This window comes from Podarcis cretensis, assembly GCF_951804945.1.
Source record: "Podarcis cretensis genome assembly, chromosome: 1".
Classification (NCBI taxonomy): Eukaryota; Metazoa; Chordata; class Lepidosauria; order Squamata; family Lacertidae; genus Podarcis; species Podarcis cretensis.
The window spans coordinates 20,982,863-21,007,487 of record NC_137170.1 but is presented as its reverse complement, the minus strand read 5'-3'; the positions used below and the strand labels follow the sequence as shown (position 1 = coordinate 21,007,487).

Genomic DNA, 24,625 nt, shown 5'->3' with positions numbered 1-24,625 from the left:
GCTTCGGCTGGGGAGGGCAGGATATAAATAAAATTTATTATTATTATTATTTATTATTGTTGTTGTTTGGTTGTCTTTGCTTTTGAGGAACCACTGGAACCCTTGCCTTCCTTGAAAACATTGGCGAAAGGGCTGGGATTGGAATCTAAAGTGCCACTGCCTATTTTGGATTCGAAAGGGGCAAAAGGACTGAAATTGAGAAGCGTTTGGTGAAAAACGACTGGCTGTTTGTTTGTCATCTCTCTGGGTTAGCAAAACTTTCCTTTTATCCTTTTATTCAGTAAGGACATCTTTCCTGCTCTACATCCTCCTGAAGTGTTTCTGCTTGGCTGAAGTGTGTCCTTGAACTGATAATGTCTCTTGGTTGCCCGGTGTGAGTGGTAACCACTGACTTATTCATTCCTGGAAAGCAGTCTTATTATACTAAGGTAAAAGGGGGTGGCGCTGTGGGTTAAACCACAGAGCCTACGACTTGCCGATCAGAAAGTTGGCAGTTCAAATCCCCGCGGCGGGGTGAGCTCCCGTCGCTTGGTCCCTGCTCCTGCCAACCTAGCAGTTCGAAAGCACGTCAAAGTGCAAGTAGATAAATAGGTACCGCTCCGGCGGGCAGGTAAACGGCGTTTCCGTGCACTGCTCTGGTTCGCCAGAAGCGGCTTAGTCATGCTGGCCACATGACCTGGAAGCTGTACGCCGGCTCCCTCGGCCAAAAAGTGAGATAAGCGCCGCAACCCCAGAGTCGGTCACAACTGGGCCTAATGGTCAGGGATCCCTTTACCTTTACCTAAAAGTCACATTCGCTTCTGACCCCAACCACCTTGACTTATTTACTTACAAGTCCTTCGCAGTGGAGCTGAGTGGATGACACTAGGTGTAAAGGATGAACCTCTTATGTGTGGCGGTTCCTGTTTGTTTTGATCAAAACAGTCTCCCCAGGCTGGCTGCTGCTAAAAGGAAAAAGAGAGAGCTGGTTGTTACACCTGTACATCACCTCAACTTAACTAATGTAACAGAAAATGAACCTCAACATACAGTGGTACCTCTGGATATGAACACTTCTGGTTGCGCAAGCATCAGGTTATGAGCTGCGCTAACCTGAAAGTAGTTGCTCCCGGATGTGAACTTTGCCCCGGGATGCGAGCAGAAATCGTGCGCAGGAGGCATGCTTACACTTAATGGCGCCTCATGTTACAAACAGTTTCAGGATAAGAACAGACCTCCGGAATGAATTAAGTTCGTAACCAGAGGTACCACTGCATATTATCGTTATGACATGTCATTTTGTAGTTCCGCTGTTTCCATACTTTAAAAAAACCCACTCAAAGGTTGCTACATGTTGCCTACAGGGAAAGATCAGTGGTCCTCTTTACCTAGTGCCATAGATGTGCACAGCAATTTGCAGAGGACAAGTTTTTGCCCCGAGAAGCTTGTACCCTAACATGGCTTCCCCCTGGGTCTAGAGAAAGGAAAGCAGGGGAAGAATATTTAGTTAATTCAGTAATATGTACTTAGAAATAGTTTCAGTAGGTCATGGGAATTGGGGGCTGTGCTGTGCCAAAGGCTTCACAGGAAAAGTAGCTTTACAACGTGGGAGGACGTAGGATACTAGTTGCCACCGTGAGATCAATATGTGCATCTAAAGGGGAAGGGTCAAAACTCAGTGGTAGAAAGCAGGCTCTGCATGCAAATGGTCCTAAGTTTAATTCCTTATATCTCTATCAGGACTGGGAAAGATTCCTGCCTGACACATCCTACAGCCTCTGCCAGTCAGTGTAAACAATACTAAACTAGATGAGCCAATAGCCTGACTTGGAGTGATGCTACTGTTCATTTTGTCAAATATATATTTTGTCAAATATAGTCAATACATAGAATTTCGCAGAGCTTTAAACTGAAGCATTTCTTGGTTGCATTGTCAAATTATCTCACCCACCGGCACTGGACCTATTGACATCACAGCAAATGATGTCACACATGACATCATAGTGTCATGGTGAATTAGCGGAAAGATGTGAGGTTTCAATGTAGCTATAGTGCCTTCATGGAGATGCTGTTAAAAAAAAAATCATCCTGTAGCAGACACTCTTTGGGATGATGGCTATAAGGGTATGAAACTGGAAGGAAGACAGCCATGCACAACAGAGATTAGTGCCACTGTTTTAAAAAGCCTTTTAAAAAGGCTTTCAGACACGACATATTCCCCTCCCTTCCTGCAGATCCTGGGGACTGAACCTGGGCCTTTCTGCATACAAGCAAACTGCTCTACCACTGACCTATGACCTTTCCCCTCTTCATTTGCTCAAAGACAAACAGTTAAAGACAACCTACCACTGCAGCGCCATGGGGAGATCCTGCGGGCGTATTAGTGTATGTACTAGTCAAAGAAAGGTCTAAATCCATAGTAGGTGGGTCTCCAAGCGGTGGCAGAGAGGAAAGACTGTGAGACATCTCCATGTCAGCCATTGAGAAAAACACTTCTTCCTCTAATAGGAAAAAAATATATATCATCTTGTGTGATCTGTTCACAATGAAAAACATTTAGGTCAACTACAGCACACCAAAGCATGAATGAGATGGTAATGCTTCTTTTGCCTATCCCACCTTTCCCTGGAAGGTGCCTGCATCACCTCTCATTCCGCCCCCGCCCCCACTCTCAAAAGCAAATTTACAGGGTGCTGCAGCGAGAAGGGAGAATCTGTGACCATCACCTACCGGCTCCATCCTCTAAGTCAGCAGTTCTCAACCTGTGGGTCCCCAGATGTTGTTGGACTACAACTCCCATCATCCCTGAGCTCTGGCCTTGCCAGCTAGGGGTGATAGGAGTTGTATTTCAAGAACATCTGGGGACCCACAGGTAGAGAAAGGCTGCTCTAAGTTGAGCTGTACTACAACCAAGAGCAAGTCTTGCTCCAAAGCAAAGAGGAAACCAAAAAGCACCCTAAGATGTTCAATTGCTCACCCCGGCTTGAAGGAGTTCTGGCTGCCTCCGTCTCATAGAAACTCGGATCAGACTGTGCTCCTGTTGGCAATGTGTCTTTTCTTAAGTAGCGTTTGAGCTCCATCTGAATCCGATATTCATCTTCCTGCTGCATTGGCCGGTTTCTCCTATCTTTATTGCACAATTCTATTCTGCTAGGATTCTCTGTAATTGAAAACAGGGTGTGGCAACTTGACCTCCACTTCAATTCCCAAGCCCCAGAGATATCCAAGCACCAAATAATTCCCCCCAAACAACACCTTGTTTAGCTGTAATAAAAATCACACTTTTAAAAAAATGCTACCTAAAAGAAAACTAACTCCAAGCAACACTTCCATTTCACAAAGAAAGGCACTCAACAGAATTTGTGTGAACATTTTGAGCCCTTTAGGTTAAAATGTTTTTCTCCCAATTTCAACCTAAATTAGACGGAGGGCTATTTTAGGGTTCGTTTGGGGGTTTTTTAGAAGACAGGAAGAAATATGTTAGAAATTTGTGTACAAAAGGAACAATCTGGCATATAAGGAGGGAATTAAAATTTCCTGATTTGAGAATTTCTCTGTTTAAGAAAAATCTATCAAGCATTACTTTAAAATACACTATTTACTTTTTGGCCAGAGATCTTGAATCTTCTTTTGTTGCCTAAACAACTAGCCCTCTGCATGGAAGTGTATGAGGAAGAAGAAAGGGAAACAAACATTTATCATGCCTTACGGGCTTTCAAAAAAATCACAACAACACTAATTGATGAAGACTAGATAAAGTCTGCATGAGAAAAATATGTTACTAATATTAATCACAATTATGGAGCTACTAAACTGGTTTCAGATCCTTTTGACTATTTCCAATTCTTATTAGCTGCTTTCAGAAGGAGGAACAATACAAATCTACTTATGAGAAAGTTCCCCCCAACGTAAGATTTTCTTTAGACTTTTTGAAATAAAAGTAACGCTTCAGTAATTTAGGGCCAATCTAGTCAAAGCGTTTTAAAAAACCTTGGGTTTCAAAGGAAGAGTTCTAAGCATGTGCTTTCCCCTTTGCAGTTCAACATATGGGATTTAAGAGTGTTTAACTTTAAAGGTACACTTTTGATACTGCCCTTAGTCTAGAGATTATTCAAAACCTTGGAAATAGTGCAACGTGTTTAATGCAGTGCTCAAACTCTTTCTAACCACACAAGGCAATGCAACTTTGGCTCACCTGGTCCAGCGATTGCTGCTAACATATCCAGCAGAAGATGTACCTGTCTGGGTGACAGGAATAGGTGTATCGAATCTATCTCTCCATCTACATCCAACTTAAGAAGAATAAAGAATATATTCAAGAAATATGGATCAGAAGAATTCTTTCTTTCCAATTCTCGGATTATGTACTGTCTCACCATTGAACCAAAACAGACATTTCATTCCCAGCTTTAATTCCTTATTATTATTGGTCTGTATACACACTATATTCACCCAAAGACTGATAGGGTATCACAACACAACATTTAAATTGTTCTGGATACCAGTATTAGGTCCACACTTGGATGCTTATAATGCTTACTTTGACATCTCTGCATTGAACAAGGGCCATTTGCATACTCAGAATCTACAAGGCAGTTTGTGCTTCTGGGCCTGTTTGTACAATTGCCTGACAATTTTAAATCTGCAGCTGAGGTTTTCAATATTGGACTGGACACCTGTGAGATCTCTTCCCAGATCCTCGCCTACTACCACAGAAAGGTGAGCTTGAAAGGCTGATTCACACTGTAAGTTTTTTAATTCATCTCTTTTAAATGTTTGTAACCTGCTATACAGATACAACACATGAAACAGGCCAGCCATACAATCATTAGTAATGAAATTAAAAACACAACATTCAAAATAAACAGAGGCAGAATACTTGACTAACCCTGGTAGCTAAGATTGCATTGACAAAATGTTACAAAATGTACTGGAATATGCTGAAAAGACCTGGACTTTCAGTTCAACAGTAAAATATGCTCTATATTACAACAGCACTGCAGCAGTTCCCAACTGCTGACATATAAAACTCTTGGCAGTTGCAGTATATGTCAGTTGCCAGACATAGCACAAAATTGTATGAAGATGCACAGAGGCAAACCACTGTTTCCTCTTTAGTCGAATTCCATCTCATTCCCACTCTGTAGAAATCAGAGCATATTCTAATACCAACAGACTTTCTACAATAAAAACGAACAATATTCTGGGTCTTTATGACAGGATAAATTCTCTGTCTCTTGTTTTCCTTTGACCTAGTAATTTCTTCTTTTACTGCCTGCTCCTGCGACAGATGCCACTGCCAGCATATCCTGCCAAAAGGAAGCCCAAAAGAAGCTCTAAAAAGTAACCAATTCCTTCCAAATGGCTTCCAAAACATTTCATCTCACCATCTTTAAGCAACAGGGATCACTTAACTGAGTGTATCTTAGAGACAGCATTAGTTGTCTGTGAGCAGCAATTCCTCAAAGGATTGCTTATGTTTACATCAGAAGCCTTATCGCTTTCCTGTTACATGTAGACTTATGTAATGATGCTTTCTTGTTTTGGTTGATTTACACAATGAGCTAAATCCTAACTTGTCTGTTCATCCAAACCTAATCCAAGTTCATTATAACTTGTTAGGAGCAAAAATACTTCATGATCTATACCGTGCTTTGACACTGGTTTATGAATCTTGGCTTGCACTATCTGTGGTTTGTTATTATGCCTGAACTCTGCATCCAAATTTAATCCTATTTATTTACTCATTTATTTCTCACCTTTCCTCCAAAGAGCTAAAGGTGGTGTACATGGTTCTCTCCCTTTCCATTTTATCCTCATAACAGCCCTGTGAGGAACATTAGACTGAAAGATAGTGACTGGACAAGGTCACCAAGTGAGCTTCATGACTGTGTGGGGAATTGAACTCTGCCTGGCTACAGAAATGGAATGTGAGAGAGACGAGAAAATCAAACCCATCACATGGCTAAGAGATTCTTCCCAGGTATCCTTTCCCCACCTGCCTCTTTACTCACAAGCTCTCTATATCTCTGCATCTTAGCTGCCTAGTTCCACAGTAACCTTCTGAGGAAATTATTCTTATTTCTCTTAAAGGACGAAGGGCACTTTCTCCCAATTCTAATAATGATATATATATATATATATATATATATATATATATATAAACTGGGGTTTTTCCTCCCTCTTACCAAGTTGTTATCAGCAGTTCAACAGATACAATTACAGTTTCATCTAAAAGCTTCCCCTAAACACCAATGCCAACCCCATACCCATTTCCCACTAAAGTATTTTTGCAGCAACCCGTCTACCTCCTTTTAGATCCCAAGGACTCCAGTTATTGTTTTTCTGCTTGCTCACTAATTTGACTACTGAAAAAAATGAACCATTATTGAAAGAGCAGGCACAAAATGAAGAAATTTTGTTCAGGACTGTTGTGGGGAGAGGACTAATACAAAAAGCTAGCAATCCTTCATAGGGAGGTACTTAGGAATGGGGAAGAGAGGGTCATTTTTTGACTTTGTTTTGGCTCAGGGTCATCCTCCAAGCCACCAAGGATTTTGGAGGTGATGAGTTTCTTACTTCCCCACCCTGTTTTTGCAGGTGGCCAACCATTAGAGAACTGGCGATCCTTTGGACCCCATAAAATACTTTCATATAGCAGCTATCCATTCACAGGGGCAGTGCAGGGTTGGGTGGAAGACAACAAACCACCAAAGGCGACAGCTGTATATTAGGTTTGCTTGAATGTGAGCTGGATTCCAGCCTCTTCAATGTACAAAGTATGACTTAGCTTTCTATCAGAATGCAGCCACTGATGTATTAGGAAATCAAACAAAAACAAAGGTCACAGGGTGAATACAATCTGTGCCTGGCCATCAACTGACTAAAAGGAACATTCAGTAGCAGCAGGAGCACCTGCATAAAGAGTGGCAGAGTGGCAGCTTCCAGGTGCCCACACTATGGTTACCTTGCTTCTGTCCTGGGCTGGCCTTTATGCTGAATCCAGGAGAGAGGAAGCAAAAACTAGCATGCAGCAGTTGCTTCCATGCTCTGGAAATTTTCTAGATGCTTATAAATGTCAGTTGTGGAATTGCCTGGAGATCTAAACATGCCTACCCTTCTCCCTTTTTCAGGCCCACCAAATTAGCCAGGAGAGCTCAGCTGTGTGCATCAAGGAAAAAGAGGAATAGTGAATAAACCAAGGTATCACCTCAAGCCTTGGTGTAAAGGGGGAAACGCATGACTGCAATTTTTGTCTACAACTGAACTCCTGCCCTGGCAATCTGAACACATGTCTTTTACCTGTAATGCATGAAGCTACAACTAACCTTTGCTCCTGGAAGCACTTCATTTTGCTTTAATGTAAGGCTCAGTTCCATCCTTCCAATCAGCTTACATATTTGCACAGGATCAGATGGAGAAACCTCTGGCAAGTTTCTTGCTAATTGTGGGTGTGGTTCATACACAATTTTTGGGTTCCAGCTAGGTGAAAGCTTTGGTTCTGTTGCCTTTAAAAGAAATACAAGGAAAGGCATTAATTCCATAACACAAATTGACTATTTTATACTCTTAAATATGGCATCTCATTTTAATGAACATACTGATTGTCAAACTGCACTTGATGAACTCCTAGCATTACTTTGTTACATCTGTATCTTCTTTCCTCTAAAGACCTCCAAGTAGCAATTTTAGATTAGCAGCAACTCTTGACTTAGGCTACACTGAAAAATAGCAATGTTGCTCACTGAGCAGCCTTGACAGACTAGGGATTTGAACCTGAATTCCCACAGTCAAGAGAACATTCTAGCCACTAAAATCACGATGGGTATCCTCATTCAGAATTCGTTTACTATAAAATTGTAGGGCACAATGTATAAATGGAATTAACCCAATGCTATAAATCTTGCTCAATTCAGCCCTCACAGAAGCAGAAGCAGAGATATACAACACTGCAAGGAGCGAAATAAATCTGAGAGTAAAGAACAGCTGGGCACAGGGTCACTTTCTGGGTTCATATGTCCAAGAGATAGCTAGACGAAATGCATGGAAGCAACTCATCGCATAGCAAAATATATTCCAGTACAGTGGTACCTCAGGTTAAGTACTTAATTCGTTCCGGAGGTCCATTCTTAACCTGAAACTGTTCTTAACCTGAAGCACCACTTTAGCTAATGGGGCCTCCTGCTGCCACCACACTGCCGGAGCCCAATTTCTGTTCTTATCCTGAAGCAAAGTTCTTAACCTGAAGGACTATTTCTGGGTTAGCGGAGTCTATAACCTGAAGCGTATGTAACCCGAGGTACCACTGTAAAGGTAAAGGGACCCCTGACAGTTAAGTCCAGTTGCAAACGACTCTGGGGTTGCGGCGCTCATCTCACTTTACAGGCCAAGGGAGCCGGCATTTGTCCGCTTCCACAGACAGTTTTTCTGGGTCATGTGGCCGAATGACTAAGCTGTTTCTGGCGAAGCCAGAGCAGAGCAGAGAAACGCCATTTACCTTCCCGCTGGAGCGGTACCTATTTATCTACTTGCACTGTGTGCTTTCAAACTGCTAGGTTGGCAGGAGCTGGGACAGAGCAACGGGAGCTGACCCTGTCGCGGGGCCTCAAATCGCTGACCTTTCGATCGGCAAGTCCAAGCCGCACAGTGGTTTAAACCACAGTGCCACCCGCGTCCCTTAAAATATATTCTACGTTTCATTAACTATACATATGCATATATGTAGATCTATTTTTTTTTTACCAATTGTGTAGCTGAACACACTGGAGAGGATTTTGCTGATGCCAGAAATTCATCCCAGAAGAAAGAAACACCTGTGAGGTGTAACAATTTGTGAGCAAAAGCTGTGGGCTGATGCACATTAATTCCAGAGCATTCATCAGCAGTTTCATCGTAGTACATCGTTCTAGAAGGGTGGAAATAAAATAATGAAATACTTCTACAGCCATGTTGGACAGCGTTCCATTATTGGCACTAGTAAATCTAGAAGTAAGATTAGTAAAGGTAAAGGTACCCCTGCCCGTACGGACCAGGCGGGGTTGCGCGCATATCTCGCTTAAGAGGCCGGGGGCCAGCGCTGTCCGAATACACTTCCGGGTCACGTGGCCAGCGTGACAAGCTGCATCTGGCGAGCCAGCGCAGCACACGGAAACACCGTTTACCTTCCCGCTAGTATCTACTTGCACTCGGGGGTGCTTTCGAACTGCTAGGTTGGCAGGCGCTGGGACCGAGCAACGGGAGCGCACCCCGCCGCGGGGATTCGAACTGCCGACCTGACGATCGGCAAGTCCTAGGCCCTGAGGTTTTACCCACAGTGCCACCCGCGTCCCAGAAGTAAGATTACCTTTCAATAATTTGGTTGCTGTTTACTTCAATTATTCAAAAGTAAATTTTTAATTTTAAAACCCACAGTGAGAGTATGTACAGCATGATCCTAAGCCTGTTTACTTAAAAATAAATTCACTGAGCCTTGCTCTCTAATTGGAATTGCAGTCTTAAAATCCATTGTAGCACTGTGACCCAAGAAGTCAGCACCCCCATGGAGAATTGAGTGCTAGAAACCTATTTCACTCATGCTGTAGCTATTGTCTATTCAGAACCTGATCTGATGTGCATCCAAAAGCCCATTTCTTCACATGCATTCCCTAGTAGCAGTTCCTCGTTTATGAAATGCCCTCCCTGGTGAGGTTACAAACATTCCTGTTCACCCACATATTTAGTGGCTGAAATATACTGCTCCTAGCAACCATGAATGAGGAGATTTGGCTGTTTTAAAATGCTTTACTGTTTGCCAGCTTAGACTCCTTAGGGAGAAAGGGCCGGACAGATATCAAATAAATAAAAAAATAAAACGAATTCTCACACACAAGGACAAGATAACATTCTAAACTCTACTTAGAAGAACAATACTACTTACTTCTCAATGCGGATTTCAAGTGCTGTCCCACTTTTTGAGTTATCTGGCACATGTTCAATTCGTAGAACAGTGTCTAAAAAGGTGACTTTCACTCTCCTTAAAACTATAGTGAAGAAAGCAAAATGGAGGGGGACGTGTCACATAGAAACATGAATATAAAATATGATTTCAGCTATGCAGATATCTGTTGGCTATACCAATAAAGAGAAAATAACATAAAATACTATGAGCCCTCTTCCCCTCCTCACGTATGCAAGAAATTATGTAGAAGGAGCAGCTGGTATGTGCAGCCCTGAAACCACCTAGCTCTTCTTTTCCTCCCCAGGACAGGAGTAACTTGGGACTATGGTGCTGGGGAGAGAAAGAACTGCTGAAACATTGCAGGGAACACACAAGCTGGTTTTCCTTTTTAGATAATGACTGATGCATTTTGGTCCATGCATGCAGACTTGGGGGAAGACTTGTGGACACAGCAAGATTTGCATATTGGTATATCATGGCCCAAATTTTAAAGCTGACTACTGTTACCATCAAACAGGGAACTCTTCTAACCTGAGCAAACTGCACATGGAATAAATTATCAAGGTCAACTCAGTTGGCAAAAGATCCCTCAGCTCTACGTAGCGCATCTTGATACAGTATAGTGTTTTGCAAGCTCAAAGAGTCCGCCGTACCTGTTTCAATTGTTTCAGCAAACTTTTCAAGCCCTTCAAAAGGCTGGGAACCTTCTCCTTGTTCATCTGTCAGTTTCTGGCTAAGACATTCTTTTGCAAGCTGCATACTACTAGTCATGAAGCTTGACCAATACATGGGCTCTGAACCAGAAGCTAGAAAAGAAGAGATAAGCCTCAGGTGCTTTGTCATAAATGGCCTTCAGCAAATGTTCAACCATAACCAAAGCACACACATACAGGGATAAATTAGAAGCCCAGCTTCTGTATACAAGAATGAGAAATTCTGTGAATGGTACCTCCGAGCTGTGGGTTACACTCACAACAGAAGTATCAGCCTCCCCAGGAAGAAAGTATTATCTGCTTCTCTATAATGTGCTGAAGTTGGGGTCACCCCGCTGCTTCGAAGAAATCAGTACTCACTGTGGGATGTCCCAATAGTCCACTAGTCAGAAAATTAAATAGGCATGACTTGTGTTCGTCAATGATCCTTCTTAACTTACTTAGTCGGGGTCTTGGCTTGAAGACCATCTCTAAGCCCTTCACTTCAAGTGCACAGTTATCTTGAAGTAACGAACCCCAGGGTACAGAAAGCGAAATTGACTGAATAAATCCCTCAGTGACTTCCAGAGGAGCATCTGCTGATTCAAGAATCTCATTAAGACTCTGAAACAAAGAGAAAAAAGAATCAAGAATTGCTTTGCATATTGCATAAGCAGCATATGATCATTTTTTGTTGATGCCCATGACATTTTATATCAAAAATAATGTAACTTCCCTTCAGTATTAAATACTAAAGTGAATTGTGGATCCATGGTTTTGGTGAATATGTTATATGTCATATATATATTTGTGTGTGTGTGTGTGTGTGTGTGAGAGAGAGAGAGAGAGAGAGAGAGAGAGAGAGAGAGAGAATGAATGTATTTTGAGTAATTAATGTGCATAATAACTGGCCAATGTGCATATTCCCCAGGCCTTATGGGAAATGTGCACATAAGCACATTTCCTGGTCACTATACATAACCCCAACAAGCCTTAGGGGAAGTGCATATCTCAGATGAACTTTGTACATTCTCCAGCCATTATGCATAATCCACAACAGGCTTTGGGGCATGTACATAACTTGGCTGTGTTTTGTACATTCTCTGGCAATATGCACATTCTCCAATCGGTATGCATAGTCTCCAGGAAACACTACCTTTTTCCTATTTCTTGTTTAGAAGTGTGCAATCTGCACTCTGCAGGTTACTTCTGGCAGTTTTCTCCCATCTTTTCCTTCATCTGCATTCAAGTTATCACCTCAACTATTTCATCACTCCAAACTCCCTGAAATACCATGCTGCCAATTTATCCCTAGTCAGTGTGGAAGTATACCTGGAAGCAATGATATTCACACATGAAGTTGTCTTATTGCAGAGACACCAGGAAACCATCCAAAACCATAAGCCTCCCCAAGAGGACCAACTGAATTGCCCCCTACCAAGCATTAAGAGCTGCTAACAGCCTCAACTTTACCAGTAGTAATCTAGATCTATGGCAGACTCTATGGCATCAGGCTGGGCATACACACAGCTACATGTGTTGGGTCGAAAATGCTTTGGGACAGCCTCATGGCAGACATTAAGGCTTGAACTGCTCCCCTGTGGATGCAGGAATCTCCCAAGACCTAAAAATTTTGGAGTCATCAAGTCCAAGACCACCTCTACCAATCAGGAAAGTTATGTTAGTAAGCGGGGTAGACAGACAATACAAAGTAACAGAATTCAAATATCTATCCAGAGAACACAGAAAGAGAGGATGCTACCCTGATAAAGTCTCAGAAATCTGGCTCCCTGGCTATCAAGTCTATGCTGATGCCAAATTACAAACCCACTTGGGCATTGCTGGGGGAGACGGAGACCAATATCACCTCCCTCATCCAAACAACACTGATATAGGTAGGAACATCCTCCATATGACAATGATGGTACTTCACTAAACTATACTGACTACATATTTGCTAATACGTACTCACCGAAATATGCTTGCATTAATAAAGTTCACATCTGAAATCAGGAATGGCTCTCCAGATGTTCCTACACTACAACTCCTATCATCCCTGAAGCTTGCCCATGCTGGCTGAGCTTCATAGGAGTTGGAGTCCAACAACAGCTGAAGGACCACAAGTTAGTCACTCCTGCTGCACATGCTATGACAGGGTAGGAATAAGCCAATAGGCCAAGCTGGTGGCCTCCATATTATTATTTTTTACTACAATTCCAATCAGCCCCAGCCATGATGTTCAATGGCCAAGGATGATGAGTGTAGTAGGTCAAAATGATCTGAATGCCATCATGTTGGGGATAGTTAATGCACAGGTAGCCAAAACAGTCCCCTCCAGCATTCTGCACTATAACTCCATCAGCCCCAGCAAGAATGGCAAACATTCGGGGTTCATGAGTTTTACTCCACAACATCCAGAGGATGTTAGCTACACCAAAATTAAGGGCACTATATATAAATCTGAAGCCTGCTCCTTATCTCACCATGCATAAAGTTCCAGAGAGCACTATTAAGTGAGCAGTAATATTATTTAATTCTCAGTGACAGGGATTATGAACAAACTTGAACACAACTGGTACCTGTCAATACGTCCCCATTCAGTTTCACATCTGTATCACAATGCAGAAAATATTAGATTTTAATTCAATTATATTTTTCTTAAAAAGGCCTTTCCCATTTAGTGCAGGCTGTAGATTTTCAAGAAAGAAACTAAGTAACATCTGTTAAAATACTGAATAGGGAGGTTCCAGTGTGTTGGTTTCCTAAGCACTGCTTTACACTACAGTGGAAAAAATGCTCAAGAGACAACCTATTGTTGGCTGATCCTACCAATGATCTCTTTGAGTAATCTGGGTCAAATGTGATCACAATGAATAAACCTCAAATATCTACAACCAAGTGTGCCACATAATCCCCATACATTCCAGAAGACAAAACAAAACAATGGGTACACCTGGAGAGAGACATAATCAAAAATTCCCCCACCACAGAATACCAATTCCAGGACTGTAGCATTCAGGTGCAGCTCTCTATTATCACAATGAAATTATCCAGCTAAACTATCACAGCAGACATGACAGACAGTAACTGTAGAGAAACAGACAGAGATGCCCCAGATGATATGGAAGGTAACAGGTGAGTAATTTATTCTGTCCTGATTCACATGCCTCTACTTCAGTGGGGGGGGGGGGGTTCCTCACAGTTGTGGGTGACTTCTGGTTTTTAAAACTTTATGAGATGCATTTATACATTATAAAGAGAAACATTTGTACTATTTAGGAAGAGAAACATTTGTACTATTTAGAAAACAGGAGGCATGCAAAATAGTCAACTCAAAACTGAAGAATCAGCATATTTAAAAGGCAGTTACTAATTTACTTATTCTTTCTAGCATAGCTTGCTGAAGGGAGCAAAGGTCCTGGGATGTCCACTAGAGGATATTTAAATCAAAACATTCAAGGCTACCTAATGGCTATAAAAACTGAACTGTGCCACAGGGTCATATGAGAATAATCTTTATGCTTACAAAGTCAGTTACATCCAAACTCGAACTGCTTACACAAATGCTGAACATACCATATAAAAATTGTTATCAGGATTCACAGCTAGCCAGTGTTTTAAAAATGTATGAACACAGAAAAATTGAACATCATAAAATTAAGCATCTTCAAATGGTAAAGAAAAAAAAGTTTTAAATTGGTCTCCAGATCACCTGGAGAGAAACAGAGCAGACTACACCCCCCCAACATATATTTATACAAAATATATATAAAAAATCCTTCCAGTAGCACCTTAGAGACCAACTAAGTTTGTTATTGGTATGAAAGCTCATACCTATAACAAACTTAGTTGGTCTCTAAGGTGCTACTGGAATGAATTTTTTTATTTTCTTCCGACTATGACAGACCAACACGGCTACCTACCTGTATATATTAACACACAAACATATAAACTTTGGGAGTACTGTACAACAACAAAATATTGTGGGGTGGGAGTGACGTGGAAAACTGAGTTGACCAATACCAAGATGAAAGCAACCACATAACCAAAAGAATGTGCTTCCTGACACTTCAGTGCAGCCGACAAGCTAGTTTGTAGAACTAGCACTCCATACCCCAATAGCCACTTAGCTAGAAGTTAACTGCTGACACATACGGACCCGAAATTTCTATAGTGTCAATGAATTAGCAACTTTAAGATTATGAGCATGTTTAAGATTACAGACTGAATAAGACACCTGTCTCCTGGCAAGAGGAGCAGTCTTTTCCCTTCTACTGATTTTCCCTTTCCCTCAAAAAAAAAAAAAAAAAAAATCTGATCAAAGCCCTCCATGTGTTGTTTAACTCCCATAAGCTCCAGCAAGCATGGCCAATGGGCAGGGCTGATGAGATTTAACATGCAACAACATCCGGAGGACACCAGGATGGGGAATGCTGCCGCAGACGATCTATTCACTTCAACGGGAATTTCATTATTGTTATTGGAGTGGGTAGGGAGAAGCATTTAGGTTACAAGTCCAAGTGCTTGGAAGTGAAATGCAGTGTTCACACAGAAAAAAAGATGACTGCTTGTCAACTTTGGATCACCCCAAACCCTCATGCATTGAAAATTGCTCAATTATTGCAGCAGTAACAGTGAATCAGGATACAGGAAGTTTAAACAGTTGGCTAGGGCATATCTGTCAAAGTGAAAGGACAGCTCTTGACACTTGACAGATAGCAAGCTCCTCAGAGGGGATGTATGAGGGGTAGGCAGGAGAAGATGTCATGCCGTAGGGGCAAAAAAAGCTAATTCTATTCCAGGTTGCATCATCAGAAGTATAGTGTCCAGATCCATTCCATGCTGCTGTAGTCAGACCACACTTGGGAGTACTGTGTCCAGTTCTGGACACAATTTAAGAATGATATTGACAAGCTGGGATGTGTGCAGAGGATGATGGTCAAGGGTCTGGAAGCCAAGCCTTATAAGGCACACAGTTGAGGGAGCTGGGCATGTTTAGTCAGGTTAAGAGAGGAGATATGATAGCCATCTTCAAATATCTCAAGAGCTGTCGCATGGAAGACGGAGCAAGCTTCTTTTCTCCTGCTCCGGAGGGTGGGACTTGAACCAATGGATTCAAGATACGTGAAAGGAGATTCCGACTAAACATATGGAAAAACTTTCTGACAGGAAGAGCTGTTGGGCAGTGGAACAGACTCCCACGAGAGGTGGTGGGCTCTCCTTCCTTGGAGGTTTTTAAGCAGAGGTTGGGTGGCCACCTGCATTGCAGGGGGTCGGACCAGGTGACCCTCGGGGTCCCTTCCAACTCCACGTCCCTACTGCTCCTAAGAGACGCATGAAGCACCACTTACCCACTTGTCTAGGGGCACCTGTGCCAAGGAGCCAGTGCCTTGGTAGAGGTCCAGGGTGAGCTGCTCCAAGCTGAGCTTCTCCTGGAGGAAGTGGCCCAGGTACCTCTGCAGCAGGTACCTGCAGGCCCTCTTCTTGATGGACTCCGAGAAGGGCCAAGGCATGGCGGCTGCGATACACGGGCTGGCAGGCGAGGGGTCGGAGCTGCGGGGTCCGCAGGGAAAGGAGCCACCGGCTGGGCGAAGACGAGGAAGGGGCTGTACTCCTCCAAAAAGAAAAGGCTGGTTATGAGGGCTGGGAAGAATGAGGGGAGGCCCGGCCCGCGGTAGGCCAGGCTCCTCTCCCCACAATTCCTACTCAGCGCCGTCCAGGAAAGCGGCAAGTCCTGAGGGAATTCCCGCGCGGACGATAACAAGAGGCTCCATCGCCACCGCCTCCTCACGCAGCAGCAGCCGCAGCCGCCATCTTGTCAGCGCAACCCCGCCTTCCCGAGTGAGGGAGGCAAGGGGCGGGGCTTACGGCGGCACAACAAGCCACGAGGGTCTCTCTCCCTTCTCATTCGCTGCCCTCACAGTCTCCTCCGACTGAGCTCGTCGCGGGGCCCGCTTCTCGCCCGCCCACTCGCACTCCGCCTCCCTATCAGCGCGCAGATTGGAGCTTGGCTGGTTGTTGTGCTCATTTGGTCCCGCCCACGGGAGCGTAACTACGCTCGGTTGGACGTCCATCCCCGCGGGAGAGCGTCGTCATCAGTCCCGGCGCTGGGGGGACGGAAACATTAGGGAGGGCGGGGCGAAGGAGGCGGAAATGACACAGGTTTCCTCCTCTGAGCGAAGTTGGGGAGCCAGCGCGTGGGTCGCCCAAGCTTTCTGTATAGAAACATTTCCGCATTTCATTACAATCTGCATGTCTCGCTGTGTGGCTTTTTTGTGGTTGAAATAGATTTTTCAGACTTTTATCATGAAATCATTTGCATAAACAGCAGTAACTTAAATAACGTGCTATCATCATCAATATTTATTTGCCGCCTAACACAAAACCTATCCATGGGGCTTACATGCACAATAAAAAGTAATGAAATATAAGAATACAACAATATCCATCGTCCTTTACATACACACGCAAGAAGCAGCGGTGTTATTATAATTCCTCATAAACCCTAAATCTGGTGCTGAAAGGATGATGCTGTTGGCACCGGGTGAGCTTGGTTCGGGAGAGCATTGGGACGGGGAAATAAAAAAAGCCCTCTCGTCATCTCCAAAGAGGAGGATACATGGCGGAAGATTTCAGAAGATGAACTCAGGGTCCAAGCAAGTTCAAGTTGGGAGAGCCATGCCATTAGCTCTACATCGGGATCCTCTGCCCTGTGGATCTCGCTGCTTGAGGCAGTCGCCTCAATTCGTCTAATGCGTGGGCCGGGTCCTGCCTGTGTGAAACAGCAGAACAGCACTTCCCTCCTGAAGTTTCCAGCAACCGGCATTCAGAAGCATCAGCGTATGTTGCAATGAGAAACATTTGTTTATTTGATCTCTGCAAAACAGCAACAGCCAATGCGAGGGTTCCCCTACTCCCCCACCGCCTCCCCCTGCGGCCGTGCGTCCCTCCTCCTCGCCCCGCACGCTCAGTCGAGAGCCGGAAGTGTCGATATCGCTTTCAACCGAGTCTCTCGGCGCTTTTGCCCCGGCTCCTGTCCCGCCGATCGTGGGCGGGGCCTCGGCACGTGACTGGGGAGAGAAAAGGCCGCGAGTGGGAGGAGGGAAAAGAGAGCGAGAGGGGCCGGGCGCAAAACAGCTGAGAGAGGGAGGAACAGGGCTGGCTGCGCAGCCTCTCGTCTCGCGAGAACTTAAGGTCGGGATAGAGCGGCTCGCGGGTGGCGAAGAGCCGGAGAGTAGGGACGGGATGGAGTAGGGGCAGGTACGTCGTCGGCGTCCGTTGTTTCTCTCGCTCGTCCGCTTGTTAGATTGGCAGGTGGAGCTGTGTGCGCGTGCGTCGAGTTGTGTGGGGGGGGGGGGGAAAGCTTCTGAAAGCCTCCCGAGAAGCGTGAGGGGGGGGGGAGGCTGGGTGAAGGTTGCCAACTGACCCCCATACCAGCCTGTGCCTGTGCCTGTCAGGCGACAGCTTACTAAGGCGCAAAATATAACTATATTAAAATAAAACCAGCAGCGGGCGAAGCTCTTCTCCTCGTGGAAGTGAGCACGGTCCCCTTCCTTCTGTTTAAAAGAGGCCGGCTGGGAAGTTGGCAGCCCTTCTTCCCCTCTCGGAACTAGGGCCTGCGCTTGTTTAACGGGGACGTGCTTCTCTGCATGTCGTGGGATTGCGGCATCCTCACGTGTAGGGAAGGGAAGGAGGGAGGCAAGCAAGCAAGCAAGCAAGCAGAGCGTGGGTGTTTTGAGAGGGGCGGCGAATCCTGGGTCTTGAATTTCTTTTTGGACAGTTCTGTGGGTGGGTGAGTAGGAGCGAGCTCCTAAGGGGTGAGGTCCCTTCGGTTCTCCTCACCCCCCAATAAAATATTTGAGAGGACCGCACTCCCCACCCCAAAGTTGATAGGCATTGCCATTCGAATTGCCACATCTTGTGATCGGTTATGTGGTGCTTCCCTGTCCCCCCCCCACCCGATATTTTATTCAAGTTGGCACCCCTGGGTGCGTGGGTGGGTGCTTGCCTGAACCCGCAAGAGTTGGTCCTGTTACTGTGTACGGTCACTTAGGCAACTCATCAGGCATAAACTTGAACAAAAATAAATCCTGTTTTGAAATGGGGGTGGGCAGGCAGGAGATGTATGTCTTATGGGGTAAAGCTGGAGAGCAGGTGGAATGGATTGTACAAGGAATCTTCATCATCATTTATTTATACGCCACCCGAATCAGATGTCTGTCTTATCCAACCTAAGAAACGGTATGGCTAACAACATCTAGTGATTTTTTTGTGTGCGGGGGAAGATGTTTCTGACATGCATAGGTGGAAATGCAGACTGATGGTAGAAGATAATTTTTAGCAGGAGGAAGAGGCACTGAGTAGAGAGTTGGCAAATTAGCTTTCTCAGAATCAAAACGGGTACCAAGATGTTCCTTTCTTCAAGTAATGTTCCATTATGCTTTCTAGAGTGATGGTGGTTTGTAACTACCAATGCCTGGTAGAGAGATCCTAGCTGAAGAGGAGGGGGGAAACAAGGAGAAAGGATATGGAGTTTAGTAGTAGAGACCTGTGAAATGGTGTAAGGCAGAAAGGGGAGAATTATAGCATGTTTTGATGGCACTGAACATGACAGAGTGCAGAACTTCTGGGATTTTTGCTCTCATTTTAGGCAAAATGGCTAACAGAGATGTGTAGTCATCTTCTAAGTATTAAAAAAGTCAGTTTCTAGACTAAGGTATTGCAGCTTCTCAATACTGTTTGGATCAAAACCTTTTCCCTGCTGACATTGCTATACATTGTATTTATTATGTGAAAGGCATCCCAGAGGCAGAGGGTGATGATATATTATTCTAACTTCTTAAGGTGCATATTGAATGCGCATTTTTTTAAATAAAAAAAAAATTAATTGGCCTTTAAGAAGTACTAAGCATTATGCATTTGTATTAACTACTGTAATGCAGGCTGCAGGGGGTTGTAGCTAGTGCAGAATGCACCTGCTAGGTTAGTAAGTGGGGCAGCTCAATGGGACCATGTGTCACCTGTCCTGAAAGCTCTGCACTAGCCAAATTCAAGATGTTAATACTAGCATCTAAAGCTCCTAATGGCTTGGGATCCAAGTATCTAAAAGAGCACCATACTCATTGTCAGTAATCTTGCATTCTATGATCTGCAAGTGATGCCTCCGCCACTGGGTATCAGTTGTGATAGGGCCTTTTCAGTGTTGGTTCCTTTTCATCATAGCAAGATGCTTCTTTCTCCCTCATTACTCTGACTTTCAGGGGGGAAATTAAAAACATTTCAGTTTGTCCAGGCATTTGATGGCAAGACACTATTCTGGCAACCTTTAGATCACTGGTTGAGAATGCTTTTAACTTTTAAATGTTTTTAAACCATTTTTAGTTTTTTTTAATTTTTTTATCATTGCTGTGTCAGCTGCCTGGATTATTTCTGGAGGAACAGCAGAATACAAATTGAATAAATGAATAAAATAAATTTCACTTTTCTGTTTCTGCACTTTTCTGCTATGGTACAGTACTCCCTCCCCAGTGAGATCCAATAGGTCCCCAAATGAAGCATTTAAAATGATGTCTGAAAAGTTTTATTTTCCCGCTAGGACTTCTCGTCTATGGAGTTTGCTGGTTTTAATTATAGTAACTTGAAGAATTATATTGCAATTTAGTATTTTGTTACAAACTACTTTGCAGCCCTTCAGTTAAGGAAGAAAAACAGAGTATAGGTAAAATGACAGCTGCATGAAACGCAGTGTTAGCCATTTGGACTTCTTAGGCCTGATAATTGATTTGGATTATTAATAAAGTATTTAAAGAACCCATGCTTTTGAGGGGTCTGTATGCTGATCTTCTAGATATATCTTGGAATTCCAGAATCCCATTGTCATTGCTGTATTGTAGAATCTTTTATCTTGCATTTTTTTTTAAAGCCTGATATGCAGAAGTTTCAGTGCCTTCACTTGGTAATGGTGGGGGTTTGTATTTTTATTTTTTTATATTGATATACTACATTAGTGGGTTGCTATTCATAACAATTGACTGATGATTAAAACACAACAAACTTAAACTCCCTGTGTGTATGAGCATTTGTCTTGCTGAGCATAGTTCTGAATATATTTTTATTTTAAAAATTGTGTTGTGTGTGCAGAATGGAGATGGACTGCAATCCCATGGACCTATCCAATAACACAGGGGTTGAAGACAATTCTGAATTCAAGGATTTTGAAGGAACAGACGTGAAGGACATGAGATTAGAAGCGGAAGCTGTTGTGAATGATGTGTTGTTTGCTGTGAGCAACATGTTTGTCTCTAAAAGCCTCCCATGCGCAGAAGATGTGGCGTACATCAACGTGGAAACTAGGGAAAGGAACAGATATTGCCTAGAGCTCACAGAAGCGGGACTTAGGGTAATTCTTCCTTTTGTGAAGATTAGTAATAAAAGAAATGTTAGCCAAAGGCTATTGGGTAATCTACTTTATCACAAAAGCAGCCCTCTTCAATTTTTATTTTTTGTACTGAGTGTTTCAGAATGTTTATATTTATATAGAAGATGCTAACAAACCTACCATAACAACAACAACAATTAATTACTTGCCCATCTAACTGGGTTTCCCAAGCTACTCTGGGCATCTTCCAACAGAATGTAAAGAACACACAGTGTGTGTGTTTCTCTAATTAAGAGAAAAGATTTTTGGAGTTACCAGTTTTGACCCTCCAATCTTCTGCAATAGGGTTTCTTTTTAAAACTTTGCAGGGATCCTGACTGGCAGAAATGCATCAGATAAGGTGTTCCATGTCACTTGGTTCATGGTAGGAAGGCCCGAAATCTTGAATTTCTGATTACTAGGCAGCTTTTTTGTCCCAGATGCCTTTTCACTAAAAGGTGCTATCTATAGTTTGCCTAAATAAAACGTCCGTTTTCTTTTCGTGATCAATGTATTGAAAGATTCTGCATTTAATACTTTACTTCATCTTTTAATTATGGATAACAGTCTTTCAACATATAATTATACAGTACTGGAAGGAAAAAAATTAGCAGGTGCAACTTGTCATGTCATGGTTCTGCAAGGAGCATGAGCACCTGCAAGAATACTTTTAAATGTACATGAACTTCCATGTTGAAAGCTATCCATCCATGAATTAAAGCAGGGGTGGTGAACTTGTGGCCCTGCAGATGTTGGTCTTCCAACACCATCAGGCCCTGACAACATAGCCAAAGACTGTACTCCAGCAGCATCTAGAGGACCACAGGAGGTAACCATCCTTGATTAAAGAAATGAAGTCTTCCTTCTCTGGTGATCCACAGCTTTAAACCATTGCAAACAAACTGCATAATGATCACCCATGAAAGAAAGCACATATTTTCCACACATATCCACCACTGTAGACAGCTTTTTCTCCATGAAGGTTTTTATTAAGAATGCAACTGAAGTCTTGTCTGTGCCTGTTTGTGTACAGTAAGTATTAACTGTGAACTGCACGAATTGGAACTTGCAGTCATAATACAAGTCTTTTTCCAACTAATCACTCTGTAGTACTATAATCATATACTATTAGTGTGCATCTCAACTGTCATGGTTACTCTAGCTGAAATAACACATATGGAGTTCTTGTTTCCTTTTTGACTCAGTTCCCCCCCCCCACCCAATATTAATATCAAAATAGGGCTGGGAGATGTCAGCTTTTCAACATCGCAATGTATCACCAGCCAAATATCACAATTAGGTGATACATCGTGATGTTGAAATGGAGGAACAAGCTGTAAGGCGCTGGGGTGAAAACACTGCCACTCCTGCCAAGAGATGTGAGGCGGTTTCACCCCACGGGGCCAGGGCCAAAATAGCTTGTTCCTCCCACCAAGCGCTGGGGAGTCCCTCCGCCCCCAGTGCCCAGTGGAGGGATTCAGGAGTGGTGGTGGGTTTACTCGTGAAATTTCTGGGAAAAGCCACCATCACGCTCTGGCCCTCATACTGGTCCTTGGTCATACTGGTCAATATTACTACACCAGTTTTACTAGACAAGTTTTACTGGATAACTTTCAGGTATAATGTATTCAGTACCATTTGTAAATAGTTCTTGGGATTGTAAGATCTTGATAAACTTTACAAATTCCATAAAAGGGCGACTCACTAGAACAGTTTTTCGCGTAACAGCTGGTTTGGTTTCTTTATCAACCTTTTTGTTTGTGTGTGTGCACTTGGTTACTTAATTTCTTAAGTATGTTATTTTCTCTTTTTGCAGGTGGTTGGCTATGCTTTTGACCAGGTGGATGACAGCGTACAAAATCCCTATCACGAGACTGTCTACTCTCTGTTGGACTCTGTTAGCCCAGCGTATCGAGAAGCATTTGGAAATGCTTTGCTACAAAGACTAGAGGCTTTGAAAAGTGATGGGCAGTCGTGATTGAATTTGCAATCGAAGTGGGCTTCAATAACAGTTGCTGCTGGATCTAAATAGTTTGTTCTGAGGCCTGATGGTAGGGGGGGGGGAATTATTAACCTGAACTCTTTGCTTTCAAAAAATCCCTTGTTCCATGACTTGCAGTGACACCAACTTGTAAACTATGTCCTTGATACTGTTGTTCGGAGTTAGTTACCCAATTTATTTTTAAGGTAACATAGTTACATATATAGTTACTGTTCTTTGTTAAACTTTCCTTTAGATAGTTACAATGTAACACAGTATAGTTTTGGTCTCTGATATTTAACTTTAAAATTCTTCTAACAACTTTTGTATTTGTTCAGTAGTATGCTTCACAAATAACTTGGTTTTAAGAAAACCAAATGTTTGCCATAGCTAATTTAATGAAATGGATTTTGTTTCATTGAAAAGTTTTGTATTTAGCTCAACTTCTTGTATGTGGATTTAGACATTCTCTAGCTCATTCATTAGAGTGGTAAGACGAAACATTAAATAAAACCTCTCTTAGGATATGATCCACTAAAACGTTAGGCCAGTACTTTTCAGTAACCGAACAACAGTGTGCAGTATTTGGTGTAGTCTTGAGGGTAGCAAGCAGCAATGCTAAACAATAGATACATTGTTGGCATAATGAATGTATTCATCAGCTGAAATACAAATGGGATAAGCACAGTAATGAAAAAAATAAAAAGCCACATTCTGCATAAAGCCCAATCCTGCATTGCTTTTGTTAAACTATTAATACTGTGTAAAGAGAACTATTTGCATTGCTTTGAATGTTTACATAATGTACAGTATATCTAAAAGTATTTTTGAATCTTTATTTACTATATTACATGAGTATTTCTGCAAAGCCCCAACTATGCTGTAACTTACAATGGTTCATTGTATTGATTCAAAACCAAAGAAGGAAATTGGTATTTGAATTGGGAGAAGAATAGGTGGTCTTAAGTACAATACTAGTTACCTTCCAGTGCTGTAATCTCAGTATATTTTCTTGGGATAAAGGTGGTTTAAAAAAAACAACAATCACCCACAAAGCTATAGTAATTGTGCATTGTGATAGATAATACTAAGAGATGTTTTAATTCTCAAAGTGAGTGAATTTACACAATCGTCAGCTCCTTGATGGATGTAAATTTATATTTTGCAAACCTGAATCAACATGAGTGGTGCTGTTTAACCTTGCTGAGAACCTGATCTAGGAACTGAAGGAGTACCAGCTTTAGTTGAAGCATTTATTACAGCTTTGTCTTATTTCAGCTAATTATAGGATAACCAAGAATCTATAGTAAAACCTGTTACGAAACATTGACTGTTTCTTACTGTTTTAAACGCTGAAATGTCTTGCTTTATCCATATATAGAAAATTAGACTAAAATGTGCATTTCATTTTCTAAGAAAACTGGGTACATGTGCACTTACAATCTGGATTTGTAGCATGGAAGTTAAGAAAACGAGGAAATACGTGAAGAAAATGTGCTCTGTCCATTTTATCTGTACTTCCTTGAATAAGGCAGCCGTGTTTATTTTAGCAGTTATACGCTTGAAATAAAAGATGCAAAGTGGTCTGCATAATGAGTTTGCTTTTTAAAATACAGAAT

At 42.7% G+C, this 24,625-nt stretch overlaps 2 protein-coding genes across 5 annotated transcripts in view; one reads left to right on the top strand and one right to left on the bottom strand.

The window, feature by feature from the left end:
- ATG2B (autophagy related 2B) overlaps positions 1 to 16,523 on the bottom strand; it is a 42,271-nt gene extending 25,748 nt beyond the window's left edge. Inside the window, exons 1-10 of one of the 3 annotated variants that reach the window (XM_079947689.1) lie at positions 15,960 to 16,523; positions 11,070 to 11,232; positions 10,570 to 10,722; positions 9,896 to 9,998; positions 8,722 to 8,884; positions 7,308 to 7,487; positions 4,175 to 4,271; positions 2,957 to 3,139; positions 2,326 to 2,480; positions 833 to 944 (exon numbers count right to left, since the gene is read on the bottom strand). In XM_079947689.1, the coding sequence (XP_079803815.1) occupies positions 833 to 944; positions 2,326 to 2,480; positions 2,957 to 3,139; positions 4,175 to 4,271; positions 7,308 to 7,487; positions 8,722 to 8,884; positions 9,896 to 9,998; positions 10,570 to 10,722; positions 11,070 to 11,232; positions 15,960 to 16,121 (1,471 nt within the window). In that variant the 5' untranslated portion in view covers positions 16,122 to 16,523. The remainder of the gene's footprint in view (positions 1 to 832; positions 945 to 2,325; positions 2,481 to 2,956; positions 3,140 to 4,174; positions 4,272 to 7,307; positions 7,488 to 8,721; positions 8,885 to 9,895; positions 9,999 to 10,569; positions 10,723 to 11,069; positions 11,233 to 15,959) is intronic. The other 2 variants (XM_079947687.1, XM_079947688.1) reach the window with 2 other exon arrangements.
- A 1,189-nt stretch (positions 16,524 to 17,712) lies between these two features.
- Positions 17,713 to 24,599, top strand: GSKIP (GSK3B interacting protein). 2 transcript variants are annotated; one of them, XM_079946802.1, is made up of 3 exons: positions 17,713 to 17,868; positions 20,749 to 21,007; positions 22,842 to 24,599. In XM_079946802.1, exons 2-3 carry the CDS (start codon positions 20,750 to 20,752, stop codon positions 23,001 to 23,003), a joined length of 420 nt encoding a protein of 139 aa, XP_079802928.1. In that variant the 5' UTR covers positions 17,713 to 17,868; position 20,749; the 3' UTR covers positions 23,004 to 24,599. The 2 variants fall into 2 exon arrangements, with proteins under 2 accessions (XP_079802928.1, XP_079802927.1); XM_079946801.1 differs by lacking the exon at positions 17,713 to 17,868 and adding an exon at positions 18,013 to 18,849.
- The last annotated feature ends 26 nt before the right edge of the window (positions 24,600 to 24,625 follow it).

Excerpts from the sequence above, each read along its gene's own strand:
- GSKIP (XM_079946801.1), top strand. The coding sequence starts at position 18,734 with ATGTCTTATGGGGTAAAGCTGGAGAGCAGGTGGAATGGATTGTACAAG. Across the intron at positions 18,850-20,748 it reads CTTATCCAACCTAAGAAACG|AATGGAGATGGACTGCAATC; the intron begins GTATGGCTAACA and ends TTGTGTGTGCAG. Across the intron at positions 21,008-22,841 it reads TCACAGAAGCGGGACTTAGG|GTGGTTGGCTATGCTTTTGA; the intron begins GTAATTCTTCCT and ends CTCTTTTTGCAG.